The sequence below is a fragment of the Geospiza fortis genome, unplaced genomic scaffold (genome assembly GCF_000277835.1).
Source record: "Geospiza fortis unplaced genomic scaffold, GeoFor_1.0 scaffold299, whole genome shotgun sequence".
In the NCBI taxonomy this organism is placed as follows: Eukaryota; Metazoa; Chordata; class Aves; order Passeriformes; family Thraupidae; genus Geospiza; species Geospiza fortis.
Window position 1 is genome coordinate 10,479 of NW_005054549.1, and position 298 is coordinate 10,776.

At 65.8% G+C, this 298-nt stretch overlaps 1 protein-coding gene across 1 annotated transcript in view; it reads left to right on the top strand.

Annotated features, from left to right (window-relative positions):
* MPND (MPN domain containing) overlaps positions 1–298 on the top strand; it is a gene marked incomplete at its 5' end in the record, with an annotated part of 9,995 nt that overhangs the window by 8,233 nt on the left and 1,464 nt on the right. Inside the window, 2 exon segments of the mRNA XM_031064014.1 lie at positions 5–161; positions 242–294. Of these exon segments, the coding sequence (XP_030919874.1) occupies positions 5–161; positions 242–294 (210 nt within the window).

Sequence of the window (298 nt, forward strand, 5' to 3'; positions counted from 1 at the left end):
GCAGGTTTGGGGTCCCCCTGCCTGGCTTTGGGGCACCCCCAGGGCTGCAGCCCCTCTGTCCCCCCCAGACGCTGCTGGTGGAGTTCTATAAGGGAGCCCCCGACCTGGTGAAGTTCCAGGAGCTGTGGAGTCAGGATCAGACGTACCTGGACAAGCTGAAGGTGGGAAGGGCTGCCAAGGGAGGGGGCTTTGCTGGGGCTCCCCTTCCCTGTGCTGGAACAAAGCGGGGTTCCCCCCTCAGGGCTCCCTGGCCTCCCGCACCCCCAAAGACCAGAGCTTCAGCCACAGCCTGGAGCAG